The 15,492-nt window shown below is 42.0% G+C and overlaps 1 protein-coding gene across 1 annotated transcript in view; it reads left to right on the top strand.

Annotated features, from left to right (window-relative positions):
- Positions 1–3,041: 3,041 nt before the first annotated feature.
- Positions 3,042–15,492, top strand: part of ICAM4 (intercellular adhesion molecule 4 (Landsteiner-Wiener blood group)) — a 110,266-nt gene continuing 97,815 nt past the window's right edge. The window contains exon 1 of the mRNA XM_069231798.1: positions 3,042–3,467. Coding sequence (XP_069087899.1) covers positions 3,398–3,467 — 70 coding nt within the window. The 5' untranslated portion in view covers positions 3,042–3,397. The remainder of the gene's footprint in view (positions 3,468–15,492) is intronic.

Here is a 15,492-nt window from a genome sequence, read left to right as displayed (position 1 = left end):
AGTAAAATTGTATGTCTGCACAAATGTAATGGCCATTTTAATTCAAAATGTGTTGTCTGTAAAGTAGCATTATTGTTTGTGCACTATACAGTATAATTGTATCAGTAAAACTACATGTCTGTTTAAATGTAAACTTTATTTCAATTGAAAATGTGTTGTCTGTAATGGCAGTGACATACCACACCATATTTACTCCACTCTACACCACTATAGCCTTAGAGCCCGCCGTAGAGGACAATACCGGACATTAAAGACCCGCTCCAGTGTTAAAGGCCAGAGCCAAAGGTGAGGGCCTTTAACAAGTGAGCAGGAATTTAATTGCCGGTAGAGCCCAGCTACAAAGGGCTATAAGGCTATTAGAACATTCTGCCACTAGAGGGCAGAATGTTCTAATAAATAAAACAAAGTCCTCACGGAGCCCGAGGGCACTGTAATACCCTCAGACTCCATGAGGCCTTTGTTCACAGCTGTTGTTGTGAACAAAGAACATTGGAATGTTGACGCTCAGGGCTTTTACCAGCCAGTAAAAGCCCAGAGCACTCTATTGTCTCCAATGGAGCTCCCAACAGTCCAATGTTCTAATCCACTCTATGACACTCTATGCCAACATTTGCCCTTCCAAACTATGACACTCTACAACACTCTACACCACGCCATTCTACGCCAGTCTATGCCACACCACTCCACTCTACGCCATTCTACTCCGCATCATTCTATTCTACTCCACTCTATACCATTCCGCTCTACTTCATTCTACTCAATTCTAATCGATGCCTCTCCACTCTATACCATTTTACACTACACCACTACACCCTACAACACTCCACTCTACTCCATGCCACTTTATGCCACTCTACACCACTCCACTCTATGCCATTCCCTCCACTCTACGCTACTTTACTCCACTCTACGCCACTCTTCTCCATTCTATGCAACTCCACTGTAGTACACTCCACTCTACTCCACTTCACAATACTTCACTCTGTTACACTCTACTTCATTCTACTCTACCCCACAACACTCCACTCTACAACACTCCACAACATTCCACTCTATGATACTCCACTCCATGATACTCCAATCAATGTCACTCTAATTCTTTCTATGCCACTCCACTCTATCCTTGGCCATTGTATTCTACTCCACTCTACAACACTCTTCTCCTTTAATCTACGACACTCCACTCCACAACACTCTACTCTATGACACTCTGCTCTATGATACTTCACTCTATGACACTCTACCCCATTCTACTCAAAGCCACTCTCCTTTATGCCACTCCACTATACAACTGTCTACGCCCTTAACTCGAGGCCACTCTACTCCTCTCTATGCCACTCCACTTCACGTCACTCCAACCTATGGCACTCTCCTCTATGATACTCTGTTTCACTCTAGGTTATGCCACTTCACTCTAGGCTACTCTACTCCTCTCTACGCTACTCCACTCTATGCCACTCTACTCCACCCTACCCCACTCTGCTCCACTCTATGCCACTCTACTCCATTCTGCTACGCCCCATCTAGTCCATTCTACTCCACAATACTCCACACTATGACACTCTAATCCACTCCACAACACTCTGCTCAACTCTACTCTACTCTACAACACTCTACTCTGCATGATGCCCCCACTCCTCTCCACTCTACACCACTTTCCTCCACTTCACTGAACTCTACTCTGCTCTCCACTCCTCTATGACACTCCACTCTACCCCACGACACTCCACTCTACTACACTCCACTTTACTCCATGACAGTCCAGTCTACTCCACAACACTCCACTATATGCCACTCCACTCCGACACTCTACTTCACTCTATACCACACCACAATACTCTGCTCTACATTATTGTAGGCCACTCCACTCTACCACAAACTAATCCACTGTACACCACTCCACTCTAGGACACTGCTCCACTCTGTGCCACTCAACTCTACAACACTATACACCTCTGTATGCCACTCAACTCTACAGCACTCATTTACACTCTCTTCTACACCACTAATTTTCAGCAATGCTGCACAGCAACTACGCTGGTGTACAAAATGGCTAAAACACATTGGCAAAGCCAGTAGCTTTTGCATAGGCAAGCCCTATTGGCTTGTTAACATTACTGCTGGCAACAGAGCTAGTAATCTTGTATATGGTGGCCATCAGTGTACTCTTTCTTCCTGTTGTGGTCACTCGAACAATACTAAGAATATCAGTATGTCAGGATGATGTTCATGAAACTTAAGTAGCCCTTTTCTCTGAAATGGTTGGAGACCCCTGTAGTAGACTTTAGGAGATTATTTGTGTAGTGGATGGTGGGCACTCTGAAAAGCCTACTTGAGTTTACAGTGAGGTGGGCCACCGATTAGGAGTGCTTAGACCAGTATCCACGGTTCTCTGAGGAGGAAGGACAATGCTAACAACTCACACCACCCAGTTCTCTCAACTGTGTCTTGGAGTACAAGTCGAGTTGCCACTATTCCAAGAGACAAATACCAGCCATTTGTTGTTGTTGAAATAGTCTGCAAAAGCCAGGACATTTTACTAAATATGGCTTTGAAGAACATCGTATGTATTCCAGTATGGCATGATTTGCATTTTTTTTACTTTCATTATTAGTCAGGGGTCGTTAATGCAGCTCCAGAACACATTAAAAGTGCTTTCTATTTACTGTTTGCAGAATGTACAGATGAGGGCTACAAATACCGGCTTTTTTGCTTATTTTTTTACCCGCGATACATTAAAATACCGGTGGTGCCGTTAGTAACCAGCCAGGTGGCAATCCTAACTAGAGGGAACTTTGACTCCCACAGCAGAAACGCGTTGGAACTAGTTCAAAAATACTGACTTGCAAGTTTTTCGGCACTAGAGACTCTCCAGGTGATTTCTATGACAGCTAGTAGAAACAGGGTGGCGACTGGAATACAGAAGTTTTGTCACTTCGAAGCACTAACAGAAGCTCAGGACTATGCCTATCTATCCAGGATCTTACAATGGAGATACGGAGGAGAGGTCCGATGTTCTATCCTCCGCAGGCAGCAACTCTGCCACTAAATCGCACGCCTTATTAACTGAATATTAATTAAAAGGGGCCCCTCAAAAGCCCGGAAGCGAAAGCGCACTTACAAATGCATACGAGAAGCGGCACCCTTCCGGTAAATCACAAGCCTGTAAGCTTCTTCTTTTAGGGGGACGTGAGCAAGGGAGGCGCCGTGGGTCTGTGGGCGGGACATGCCAGGAGCTACAGACCTTCAAAAGAGCAGAAGAGAGGATCCCCAGGCCCCGTCCTAGAGTGGTCAGCGGGCTGTGATCACGGACTGGGGTACCGTTATTGAGTAGACTCGTGAACTTCACACTGATCCGCCCTGCCAAGTTCTTGCGCTGCTAGCAAAGCCAAGTACCATGAGGTTCTCTAAGTGGCTGATTTGCATATTGGCTGGTGCCAGTATCATACATCGAGGGGCAGCTGCGGGTGAGTACTCTATCTGAGATGGGGGCGGGAGGGTTAGCGGGGAAGGGGGCGGGGGTGTATTTGTAGCTGCGGCTGATGATTAGTGAAAGTGGTGGGCCGTAAATACTGTCAGCGGTTCACGTCATTTTTTCAAAAATTTGTTCTGTGCACAGTGGCGGCTGGTGACATTTGAAAGCGGTGGGGTGTAAAAGTTCAGTATGAGTTATGTGGTGAGCAGGGGCGTTGCTTCGTTAGTATGATGGGGTGGCGGGTTTTAGCTTCAGATTTCCCGACAATCTCGCTGGCACATGATATTAAAATATATTGTAGGACAGGCAGGGTGCACAAGAGAGGGAGGTTTAAGAGGCAGTGGAAAGGGAAAGGAATGCAGATTGGTAGGTGTGCAGAGTGAGAAAGCTCGTTATTTTGTGAATAACCATCATTTTCCACGTTTTTCCAAAGAGAGAGGGGGTGGGTGGGTGGGTGTTTTTGTCTGTGTGTATAAAAATTCCTAGTGAAATCCGACAGACACCTCACTATACCAGCATGAAGTCACCTGCAGCCAACTATTTATCACAAAATACTTTTATTAGGGGGCTGTAACAAGCAATACACCCTCCTGAAGCTACACCCCCCTGGTAGCGAACAAAGCGATCAAGCTTAATGGACAAACATGGGGTGCAGGGTGGGTGCTCCTCCCAAGAAAACATTTGAAGTCCAGATTGGCAAATGATGCGTTTCAAAGCAAACACATTTTGTGATAAAGACAGCTTTATAAAGCAGTGGGAATGTATAGTCATGAAATATAAAATATTAAAAACATAAACTGCATATTTTACTGCATTGATACATTCAACAGTTACTGTAATGTTCAAATTGCTCATTGCAACAACTTCAATCCCTTAAAGTGTGTGCTTGCCCAATGTCATACAATGCATGTGGTATAAACTTTGGAAGAAAATGCTCTAAGCAGGCTTTGGGAAGCACCAACAGCCTTTCATTTTGCTTTTGCCATGTAAATATTTGACATCTGTGTACCCCATTTACACACATTCCACAGAATTTCAATTACAACAGGCACACTTGACCATTGTTAAGTGTGTTCTGCAGACACACTGATAGGCGATTTACTTTGGCTTTAGCCTCAGTATCAGGGCTCTCAATCAAACCCCAGCCCAAAGTATGCACTATTGCAGGAAGAGAAATGAGATGTACAGAAACATACAGAACACAACATGATAAAATAGCTGACACTCTTCGGGAATGCAAGACTAGGAAAATTTTAAATAAGAGAGGAACTAAATCGCTGACATGCTTTGCCCTATCATTTTTAATATTCATTGGCCATAAATCAGTCCATGTTTTTGGCATTAATGTGAAGGGCATGAAGATAGGGCCAGTTTTATCTCCATACAGTAGAAAACTCACTTGGGACAAGCCTACTGCACAAAAGGGTACGATCCTCTACTACCTGCCGCACTGACTCCAGGGATCCCATGTGAAAGACTTGTACTGCTTTGGGAACTCCCAGGCTCACTCCAGAATTTTATTTGCACAACAAGACCCGGGGATTAGAAAGAAGTTGCTAATATAGGGTAAAACGCCTCTTGTCTCGGCGGGCTTGCGAAGAACACAGCATTTTTCACCTCGAAGTTGCCAACATTTACTCCTATCTTTTTGATGTGCTTGCAGTTCAATGTGCAGCAAGTTTCTGTCTCAGAAGTCCCTAGCAGGCCTAGTTTAAGGATATGGCACACGCTGTACAAACGCCGCAGTACAATGCAGGCCATTGTCCTATTTTCGCAAAAAGCACAATGGCAACTGACGGCACACAATAAAACACGCACAAAAAACTTCGATAAAGGGACAATGTCTGGCACAACCATGCACATGTACTAGACTGCCTGCGATATTCTGAAATTAACAAGTCATGATCATAGATTCGATATAGAGGACACTGGGTAGGTTAACAGAATATACCAAATTCAGCAAGAGGGTATTTTAGTGCATGTATTTATATGACTGTGGCTGGATACTGCCACATCCCGGGGGTCTGGGCTTTTGCTAAGAATATCCGGAGCAATGGCTCCACGTTTGGCTTTGGAGTTAGCAGCTCTTACCTGTCCTGGAGGAGCAGTGGTGTCAAAAGATTGGTGCCAGCAGCCAATCTTCTTTACCTACAACCCGTCTGACTTTTTGAAATCCACACCATATGTCCGTGAAGAGTTGAGCAATGCATGGTGGGTGGGCAACATGAAACTAAAACACCATGCCTCTCAGCCAGTGAAAGCACTGCTCTCATGCTCTTTAGAATAGTAAACATCATAAGAGCAGCGAGAGGATTGGTTGGGACAGGTGACCACATCACTCCATCTGAGACTGATGGGGCTGTGTTGCTTGTCTAGCTCGCTGACAACTATGTCTTGGGAAAACCATAAACTCCACATGTCAGGTTGGCTATAAGTAAAATACCAACCAACCTGACATGCGCAATACAGTTAAACAGCACTTGCTGCCGGTTGGCAGTAAAGCTACACCTTCTACTGTCTGCTGGGAGAAGCAGGTCCCTGTATTGCAGGGGTCTCCAACAGGTCGATCACAAGTTAATGGTAGCTCACCGACTCCCTGTGAGTAGCTTGATGCCCCTGTTATCCGTTTTAGTGCCTTTTAATGCCCTGCATTAAAAGTAAATGAGGCTTGTCTTATTGTTTTGTTAATTTGATGCCTTTTACAGTACTCGCACGTCCTCACCCAAAGCAGCTGCTCACATTAACTGAATTGGATTTAGTTGGGGAGAGGCGGCGTGAAGAGGAGGATGTCAGTGTAAGAAGCCCGGCAGGAGCAGTATTAGATCAGCAACTGCAGGCTTTAATCCTGTTCGGCTGAAGGGTCAGCTTTTCCAAACGAGCCGTATTATCAGGCATGGAACTCTTGTTGGCTTTTTCTGTCACTGAATACCACAGCACAGGCATTAGGTTCCTGGCTCCAGTTTGTGGCAAACTTGAGAGGTACTTGATTAAAAAAAAACTGTGAAACGCTGTTTAATGGTGAAAAATGTGAAATATGTGAGGTACTTCATTTATATAAAAAAGATCCCTGTGATTCTGCTTTCATTTAATCTTTACATCAAGTTTAATGTAAAGCAGGTCCTCGTGTAAAGAATTGTACAATAAAAACGAATTTACAGGATGCTGAATAGTACTCTTTCAACTGCATGTCTTCACTTTAATTGGACTGCAGCCCTCCACATGCACAGTTAAGTGCACAAAATTCACATCATATTTAAAATATTTCTGTTGTAAATAACACTGTGTGATGGATAGTGTCCTTGGTTTATAGGCGGGTAGGTTGCCTCAATTGCCTGAAACCCCACTCCCAGAACTACAGGATGTGGGTTGAATTCCTATAGGGCCTACTTTGCTTAGACATCCCCACAAGGTCAATAACATGTTCAGTTGTGTAAACATAACCAGGGGCGGCTCCTCCGTTAAGGCGAAGGCGCGTCACCCCCGCCAGCAACGGCAGCTGCAAACCTTTTACCAAAAAAACAATAATAAACTGTGTTTATTATCGTTTTTTGGTAAAAGAGGTGGGGCCACGGGGGTGACGAGCGGTGAGAGGGAGTGCTACAGGGCATGTGTGTTTGGCCGGCCATCTCGGACTGGCCAAAAACATATGCGCAGTAGGCTGCACAGGCTCCGAGTCTGCCTCGGAGCGCCCTAGCTGGGCGCTCCCAGCTAATGCTGACACTGCTTTGAGCAGCGTCAGGATTGGACACAGGGCAGGCTGGGAGCCTGTGCCACCAACCTGGAGCAACAAGGGACATAGGAGCTGCACCGCAGCATCAGAGGAGGTATGTGGTTTTTTAAAATTATTTTTTATTTAATTTTTATTTATCCCTCTCCCATGCATTGACCACACTTTCTGCTTGCCGCGAAGCGTGGCTGACCATAACACCTGTCGTTCAAACCCCTGGAGGCGATCTGGTTATTGAGTCGACAAAATAAATAGCCGTACAGTAAAACATTTCAACTACATGTATTCCTATCCTAACAGCAACTACATTTTTAGAGGGGGTGGCATTTAGGAACTTGTCTCCATTTTAAAATGTGGTTTCATTTGATGGATCTCAGTGAAGCACTAGTAGCATGTTTGATTATGAAAACCTTGCAAGGCATAATCTCGACAAGAGTGGGGTGTTTAAGGTGGCTCTAGATGCCAGGATATGTGAAGCTTGTCAGTCAGCGGGGAAACAGCAGCGTCCTTAGAGGGACAAAGAGAAAGCATAGTATAGCCCTGCCTTTAAGGCACTGTAAGCAACCAGCTGGCAACACCTCCTCCAGGACCGTGATGCATCTGTTGTGGCTCCATCCCCTATAGCAATGCACATTATACTACAGTGGCAGATTGTTGTGCGCTTTATGCCACAGTTCTTTAACTGCGCCATCTGAATTGTGGCGCTCTATAAAAAAGCAGTCCGCCACCCGGACCAGGGCACATTGTATCTTAGAGTTGCTATTTCTCCACGTGGACTGCAGCCTACAATGCTGAGTGTGGTGTGGAGGTCTATGGGAACAGTGCACAAATTGCTTGGCCTTTAGTAGCTTGTGATTATTTTCTCTGATCAAAAGTAGTTCTCACTACAGAAAAGGTTGGAGACCACTGGCGTATTGGCACAAACACAGTTTGTATGTGTGGTATTGCATGTAAAGTAATCCAATGGCCGCAGGGAGTCAATGCCCCCACACCCCTATGTAGATACCACTGCTGTCAGTGCACTCCATAGGCAGTTCCTTTTGAATTATGTGGAGGGGGAGGACCAAATAATGCGCAGGGTTGACTCAATTATGTAGCAAGAAAAGGAAAATTGTGAGGCATAATCCAGCACATTTTATGATTGTATTACTTTATTATGTTTACATTTTTGGTTCTGGTAACACTGGGAAAAAATAAATGTCATCACATTTGTTCCTGTTTATCAACGAAACGCAGAAGTAAGCTAATGAAAGATGACTAGTGAACTTTTGCAAAAGGCCCTCCACTGTATAGGAACACTTGTTGCCACATTTTTAGTAACTTTTGATCTGTCTGAGCTAGAAACAATGTTTTGTTAAAATCCTCAGATTATTCAGAAGGTTATGGATTATATGGCAAATGCAGCAAATCCATAATTAAGAGGAAAACATTGCAGAATTACATAATTCCAGTGGCCCTGCCTGGGGGCTAATAAATGATTCCAGTGTGTCAGTGCCAGAATATTGTCATGAGAGCCCCCTTATGCCAAGAATCTTATACAATATGTCAGTACCAGAATTTTTCGATTGATACTACCCATAACCCATGAGTGCCCCATATGTAAAAATTTACCCCCGTATGTCAGAGCCAGCATTTTCTCATGGTTTGCTTTCCCCAGCAAGTCCTCCTACCCTCAAAATGCCCGAGTTGCCAAGTATCACTTCCAGTATGGCAGCACCAGCGTTTTGCTGTCCACTGTATGCCAAAAATTACAATGTGTATGTCAGGGGCTGTATTTTTAAATGGGTGCCCTTTCTTTATACAAACAATACCCTCCAAATACGCGAGTGTCAGCAAGTTGACGTGGTTGTCCCCATAGCCCGAGAATTCTTTTGAGCATGCCATGGTCAGCAGCAGGCTCCCAAGCTTATTCAACAATCACACTCTGACTCTCTTTCAATAATTCTGACTCATACTCACTCTCGGTCTCATTCACACTCTATCGCTTACTCATTCTGACTTATACTCACTGCCACTTACTATCACTCACATACAAATGTATCCACTCACTTACACTCACTGATTCTGTCACTCACAAACACATGAACACACACTCTTTCAAAATTACCGACCCTCACTTACAACTACTAGTGTACACTGTGCTCTGATTTCAACTCCTGAGGTGCTCTACTCTAATAGACAGGTTTCAGGCCTCCAGGCCTGGTGCAAATGCACCTGCTGCACTATTGATAGCTGCAGCCCTGACTCACTCCCACTCCTCCTCACAATCTGCCCCTTACTCACTCATTCTATCTCACACACTCCTTTACTCAGTCCATCACCCGCACTTTCACATTTTCATACTTTCACTTTCACTCATTGATTCTATTCTTACTCATTTTCACTGCCATTGACACTCTCAAACACACCATACTAAAACCTGTACTCTCACTCTCAATCACTAACGCACACTCACTCACACATGCACAGAGGAACAACACTGAATAGTATTTTTTTTTTTTATCCTTTTTCCTTTACATGGCAGTAACACAGCAGATTCTGTTGCTGGACATGGGTAGTAAGTAGCAAGACATCATTCCCAGTGAGGGGCCTTACAGAGCAACTGGGCTAGGTTTGAAAAGGGGAAGACTCACCACAGTCCCAAGCGTCTTGATAAGACTGGAAACACTTCATTTTTATCAGTTATATTATAGAATAGAAGCGTTAAAAGTAGAGGTGGACAGAACTCGGGGAGTTGTACTCCACGGAATTCTGCGGAGTTCCACCCACAGCATTCTCAGGCCTGGAATAGGACACTGTAACAGCCAGAAGGGGCCTTGACTAGAGTACCGTTCCCTTTATAAAGAGAACTGCATGAACACAAAATAGCATGTGAAGAGTTCAGCTTTGATCTCTAGTATCCAGCCACTCATACAGTACAACACATTAGAAGTTTCCAAAGCCCAGCGCCAGAGTTGTTGACCATAATATGAAATGCTCCATTATGCAGTGGTGTTCCCCGGGTCACTGTACACCTTATCACAACCAATAAATAACTATATATAGACTTTGATTTGTCCAATGTGTAGCACTATTTGTTTTATTGTACACCGGCAATCACTTAACTACATTGACTATGCAGGTTGCTACAACATTATACAAACTGTTGCTCACTCCTCCTGTGCAGGGGATGTGTGAGCCTTCGTCCCTAAGAGCCCCTCACAAGCCTCGATTTTCTACTTTCTCCTAGCTCTAAAGCAGCGCTTCACAACCAGTGGAAGTTCCAAGTCCCCTTAGCTTCTACTAGCGGGTGCAAGTGGATGGCGCGGTCTGAACCTGGACATGGCTTACAGCTGGTAAAGGGGGAGAGGAGAGGTACTGACCCACACAGCGACCCTTTATACATTTATATCACTATCTTCCAAAATCACTTTCGTCACCATCCTGTGATTTGATGCATCGCCTTATTAAACAGAACCAGTGGAACCTGTTGGGAGACTGCGCCCTGCTGACACTCAGCTCCAGCACCTCCACTTCCCTTGCACCCTCTCTTACCTGACATCTTGTACTACTATCCTTTTAGGTTGTGGCTGCAGCTGAAGGGCAGCAGCGGGCTGGGGGGGACAATGGACATCGCACACAAGCCACCCAACATCCCATCAATGGAAAAGGGCTGGGTCACGGCTGCAGCTGGACCCCGCCAGCAGCCAGCTTGTATAGATAGTGGTGGTGGCTGAGCTGGTAGGGGAAGGCCACAATGCCACCCAAGGAGTCCCCAAACTGGGCACGCGAGTGCTCAAAAATGTGGCTGTTCTTCATGTCCTGCCAGTGGGCAGGAGTCTGGAAGGCGGAAGGTGGAAACAGCTCTTCAGTGGCTGGTGGAGGTGTCAGCAGCAATGCACAGTGATGGGCCAGCATGGTCGGGAGAGGACATGCTGCCAGTGCTGGGCCACCCTTTACTTTATCAATAGCACCCTTCCAATAATTAGCCTGGGCACGGGGGTTGCCGGGGTCAATCACAGCTCCACCTCAGCGTGATGTTACAGAGGGCACGCATGACTCCAAGCGAAGCATGGATTGGCAACACTCAGTGAACTCCACAGACAGAGCGGAATTTAGCAACAATCCCTAATTAAAACACATTTCTTTAGTTATCGTTCTGTTCATCCTCCAGTTACTAGCACATTGTACTTTTATGGTGTTCGAAGAATAGATTATTAGTAGAACAGACATATCTTTTGCTGACATGGACGTTTGTGCCCTGTCCATGCTCTCTAGCATATAGAATGTTGAATTTGTTTTCCGTGGTACTTTACGGACCAGTCCTCAGTATATATTGTTGCTTTTCAAATGCTTGGGTAGTTTTATAGCCTGAAGCACAACCAGTGTTCGGAAAGATTTGTTCAAATAATATGACCTATAAGAAGTTAACTGAGTCATTGGCAAATATTCTGTTTTACTACACATTGAGCCAATACCCTAACACAACTTTGAATGTCAGGTGCCAGTTGATGGCACAACCCATAGCAAATGACACACTCTAATCCCACTATGCCATTTACAAGATCCTAGCAGAATTAAAAAACAAATTTTTTCAAGATAATTGAGCATCTTGCCTCCAATAGAAATTGTGGTAAATTGGTAGGAAATCGTGCACTGTATGCACATTTTTTCAGTTATGTTTCTGCCAAAACTCTATTTACCAGCACAATATTTTTGTATTTTGTGGAAAATAGGTTGTTAATATAGCTGGCGGTGTTTACAAGATATTTGAGCATTCTTTCCTCATAGAGAGCCTTGGAAAATGGGTAGAAGTAGTGCAGTTTAAAAGGTGCACAACCGTATTATTATTTTTAAAATAGTGTTGGGCACAAATATCTTGTCAATAATAGCATGATGTCAAGAATATCGTGGGGCAGAATATTGCTGGTAAGAAAACTATTTTTTAAGCATTTGATGTCTTTTTAAATATAATTGTATGCAATATTGTATTGTAAACGTTTGTTGTATTGTATTACTTTTTGTGTTATTTTAATGTTAATTATGTGCAATTATTTAGTTTAGTTTATGCTTGCTTTGGTAATATGTTTATAAAATATTTTGATTTTATTTGACTTTTTTTACTATTGATGGGTTGTTGGAATTTTAGAAGAGTAGGGTGGAAAGTTCCTTCAATCCTTATGTTTTAATTGTTTATAGGTAGTTTATGTATTTTATACATTTTAAATTGCTACTTTGATTATTAATTATGTTAACCATTGTGTTTAAGAGTTATTTGTTAGATTCTTTTTTTGTAAATGGTACTTAATTAATTTACCTGTTACCTGGTTAGAATACTGACTATATACATTATTTGTTTTTAATATCTTTTTATTTGCATTAAAAGTATTATGTTTAAGTATTTTTATATAATAATTTTATAGTAGTGTGATATTTTTATTCATCTGGTTCCAATATTTTTCCTAGTATTGTTTTTAATTGGTTTTGTGGATGTTGTGGTTTTAGGGTAGTAGACTGGGAGTGTTTTAAATATAGATTTGCATCTTGTTTTTACTTGATAACTAGTTTTTAATCTTATTTTATAATCTTTATTATTAATGTTGTAATGCTACTTTTGAAGTATTTATATTAACTATACAATGTTAGCATGCAGGCACATACACACACACACATATATATATATATATATATATATATATATATATATATATATATTTATATATTAACTCAAAAAAGTAACGTTATAGTTTGGGGTAATAAATATGTGTTTTTGATTGAAAAAAAATCCTTCGAAATCCACTGTAAAAAAACAGTGGTTAAAGTAACATTATGGTTAGTTTAATTTCTCAGTGACAACGTTAACGTGCTAACTATAACTGGTGAATTTCTGTGTTTTTTAGTACATTTTAACATTGTCACTGAGACATTCAACTATCACCTTACTTTTACCTTTGTTTTTTCAGCGGACTTCTAAGGTTTTTTAAAATCAAAACACATTTTTAATACATCGAACTACAATGTTACTTTAACCTTTGTATTTTTTCAGTGAACTTCTAGGGTTTTTATTTAAATACAAATATATTTATAAATACTTAGAAACTAACTACTTCAACAATGTTTGTGCTGAGAATGTTGAACTTCTTAGTTGTTGTAACTAACATATTCAGGAATATTCCTAGCATATTTTTCATAGTCTTTTTAACTGTCTTTAAATAAACATCATATTTATATTTCAAAAATACCCTGATCATCTTTTTATGTACTGTAATCTATAGGGCTTATTTACAAGTCCCTTGTGCTTCCGGTGAGTCTCTGTTTATATTGGAAAAAGTGAAGCACCGCCGGGGCAAGGGGCTGGTAAATAAGCCTCTAAGTTTTTTCACTATCTACATTCATTTTTTAAGTGTGTGATCGCTCTCGCGTGAGGCTCTTGGGTGGCTCACAGGAGACTAGCCTGATCATAAAGGTATACATTTGGTTCTACTCTGTTGCACAGAGTTCTCTTTCATCTAGTCAGTTATTATTAAATGCTAACTTTTAATGATAAATTCAATACAGTATGTATATTGTATTAATTATATTTTTTTGTAAACTTATGGCCCTTGCGGGAGCCAAACATACAATTCTCTGCATGCACTACAAAGGTACTGTGCTTTCTGTCTGGCTCTCCGAATCCACTAGCGAGATTGTACCTTATGTAATTAAGTTCAGAACAGTGTACTTTTGTTGTTCTGAAGAAACTAAGACATGAGAAGTGTTGTTTGAAGTAGAAAAACAGTTGAGGTATTGTTGCATTTCAAATATAAACAAAGTTATCTATTTTTATGCTTTTGTGGAAAGGCTTGCAAGAGACTTGTGGGACAACCATTAGACATCCGCAAGACACCCATGAGTCACTGAGGAGAGGAAAGGTATGCCAAGAAAGTATGGTGATTGGTGTATTTGAATATCTTTATTTAGCAAAGAAACATTCCTTGCTTGTTACTTTAGTTGGCTATTGGCTTTTGCTGTGGTTAGACCTTTTTGGCTAGCTCTTTGACATTGCTGATTTTTTGTCACCAGAATGTCATCCTTCTTTTCAGATGTAAACCTTACTACAGTTCCTGCAACTCAGACACCTCAGCCACCAAAGGATTCCTTGGAGTGGCAATTTATTTAAATGAGTTCTGGTGGAAAAAATGTGTCTGCCAAATATATGATTTATAAAATATGCAAAAAGGAGTTCAGTCAGGACAGCCATAATATGTAATACAGCATGAGTACCACTGGGATATGGCAACATTTGAGGGCTCTGCACCCTCAATACCTTGCTCGGGCTTACATACCCCATGCTGCAAAGCTTGATAACTTATCAGGGGCATCCACATCTTTTCAACCTGGTGACACTGTACCTGCACAGGTACTCACCACTCAAACAGATATCAACCCTGCTCTCTGAACAAAGCCCTTTCTTGCTGCTTATGCAAGCAGATTATTTTTTACTCTGAGACAAGCAGGGCTGCACTGGCAAGGTTTTGTCCAGGACCATAAATGCCTACCTAGGCAGTATTTTTTTTAAACATTTTTTCCTGTTTTTTTCTCCTCTTTGTTTTGAAGGAGATTTTGTTTTTTAGTTATTCCCAGTTTCTTATTTTTGTTGTTCTCTTTTTTAAAATAAAAATACAAAAAAGTAAAAAATGTTAAAAAACACAAAAAATACAGTTGTTCAAAAATGTTAATTAAAAAGCTTTTTCAGAGCTACCCTATGCCTTCATTATGAATGCTATTTTTACTGTTACTCTTTTCTTTTCTTCTTGATGACTATTGCACAACACTCGCGACAGCCATTATGCTGTCATGTATAGCGTGATTGACTATCACAGGCCTTTCGTGAGAGCACGCTGCACTGTCCTCCGCATCCACTGCGAGGGGGCAGTGTTTGCTGCTTTACACTTGTGAGCCTTTCTGGAGAGCATACTATTATAATGGAATTTGCCTTTTCACTGAACATATCCTGTTGTAATAGGTATAATTTATATACACCAGTTTTTAACGGCCCCTTTTTGTAAACTGATCCCACGAGGCCCCTTTTTGTAAACTGATCCCACAAGACTCGTTGAGACAAGAAAAATACTTTAAAGGAAGAATTTTCATATTCCTTCATTATAACATTTAGGGCCTGATTTAGAGTTTGGAGGAGGTGTTACTCCATCACAAATAAGACGGATATCCCACCTGCCATATTACAAGTTCCATAGGCTATAATGGAATTGCAATACAGTGGACAGGCTATCTGTCACATTTGTGATGGAGTAACCCCTCCGCTAAACTC

This window comes from Pleurodeles waltl, chromosome 4_2, assembly GCF_031143425.1.
Source record: "Pleurodeles waltl isolate 20211129_DDA chromosome 4_2, aPleWal1.hap1.20221129, whole genome shotgun sequence".
Classification (NCBI taxonomy): domain Eukaryota; kingdom Metazoa; phylum Chordata; class Amphibia; order Caudata; family Salamandridae; genus Pleurodeles; species Pleurodeles waltl.
The sequence above is the reverse complement of the archived record's forward strand: the minus strand, read 5'-3'. Positions and strand labels throughout refer to the sequence as shown.